General features: G+C 52.5%; 2 protein-coding genes across 2 annotated transcripts in view; both read left to right on the top strand.

The window, feature by feature from the left end:
- LOC100540290 (C-factor-like) overlaps window positions 1-241 on the top strand; it is a gene marked incomplete at its 5' end in the record, with an annotated part of 8,232 nt that extends 7,991 nt beyond the window's left edge. The window contains one exon of the mRNA XM_019619689.1: window positions 28-241. Within this exon, the coding sequence (XP_019475234.1) occupies window positions 28-141 (114 nt within the window). The remainder of the gene's footprint in view (window positions 1-27) is intronic.
- Window positions 242-1,215: 974 nt separating this feature from the next.
- Window positions 1,216-1,534, top strand: part of LOC104912979 (C-factor-like) — a 100,247-nt gene continuing 99,928 nt past the window's right edge. Inside the window, exon 1 of the mRNA XM_019619651.2 lies at window positions 1,216-1,416. Within this exon, the coding sequence (XP_019475196.1) occupies window positions 1,270-1,416 (147 nt within the window). The 5' untranslated portion in view covers window positions 1,216-1,269. The remainder of the gene's footprint in view (window positions 1,417-1,534) is intronic.

Raw genomic sequence — 1,534 nt, forward strand, 5'->3', positions numbered from 1 at the left:
GCCCGTGTTTCTCCCTCTGCCCTGCAGCCCCCGCTGACGGTGGACGCGAGCGTAGGAGGGATGCTGAAGGTGCTCTCCAAGCTCTCCGAGAAGGACAGCGGGACCTTCCTGGACTGGGAAGGGAACGTGGTGGCCTGGTGAGGTGCTGGCCCGGCCTCCTGCCTGGATCCTGGCACTGGCCCCTCTGCTGCTGCCCGACCTCTGCTACATCCCCAATAAACCCATATCTGACAACAGCAAAGCTGCAGACTCTGTGTTTGAGCACAGCAGTCTCTGTCACAGCTGTGAGACTACAGAGTTGCAACAGACAGAGACACATGAGAGAGAGTATAAATATACAGAGAGAGTAAATAAAAGATTTAACCAGAGAAATTAGAAGATTAGACAGAGTTCGGCGGAAATAGAACAGAGCCCTAGAAACGTTTGACTTGGAAGGAACACTTAAATGTCATCCTGTTCAACTGTCCTGTGATAATCAGGGCTCCATCATGTGCTCAGACCCCGTCCAGCCTGACCTTGGATGTCTGCAGGGACATGGCAGCCATCATCTCTCTGGGCAGCTTGTGCCAGTGCTTCGCAGCCCAGTCTAAACATCCCCTCTTTTTGTTTGAAACCATTTCCCTGCTGTCCCATCACAACAGACCCTGCTAAATTGTCTGCAGAAAGTGGCACCTCTGCTTTCTCACTGCCCCATCAAGCAGTGCCACAGGGAGATCCATCTCATGTCTTGGACTCCATGGTTGCTTTCTCCAATCTGTGTCTTGACACATTTGGGTTTCTGGCTTCTTCATTTGGCCTCAATTTCCCACTATTGAGCTGGTGTATGAGGTACACTTGACAGAACAAGCTATCTCATTCGCGAATACCCTCACTCAGGAGCATAAGACCAGGTTGGGTTCACACGAACGCTTCTCCATTTTAGGTCCAGTTTGTGTCCCTGCACATTCTTTACGGCTACTTCAATTTCTTCATAATTATGTGGCATTGAAAAAAAGCCTTGACCAGAAACCCCTGAAGGAGCTCACACTCACCTTCCACACAACTTAAAGCACAATTTGCCTTAAAAAATCGAATTGATTTTTGCCCTTTGCAATGTTAGCTCTCAGTCAGGAGCTGTGTCCCAGACAGTTCAAAGAATTTGAGAGATTGCAAACAGAGACAAGGGTTTGTGCAAGCCCTTAGGGGGTGGGCTGTCTGCTCAGCATGCTATAAGAAGCATTTGAGCACTGAACAAGCAATGTGAGCTGGAGCAGAAGCAGGAGAAGCAATATGGGAGAGCTGCGTGTCCGCTCCGCTCTGGTGACTGGGGCCAACCGGGGAATCGGCCTGGGGTTTGTCCGGCACCTGCTGGCATTGCCAAACCCACCTGAGTGGGTCTTTGCAGGCTGCCGGGACCCCAAGGGACAGCGAGCACAGGTGAGGCTGGGCTGGGCTGGAGCTGAGGTGGGGGACAGCAGGGCTGCTGCAGGAGTGGGGATGTGTGAAGGGCTCCGCCAGGGAGCTGCAGCCCTGGACCTCGGGCACAGGAGAACTG

Source organism: Meleagris gallopavo, chromosome 13 (genome assembly GCF_000146605.3).
Source record: "Meleagris gallopavo isolate NT-WF06-2002-E0010 breed Aviagen turkey brand Nicholas breeding stock chromosome 13, Turkey_5.1, whole genome shotgun sequence".
Lineage (NCBI taxonomy): Eukaryota > Metazoa > Chordata > Aves > Galliformes > Phasianidae > Meleagris > Meleagris gallopavo.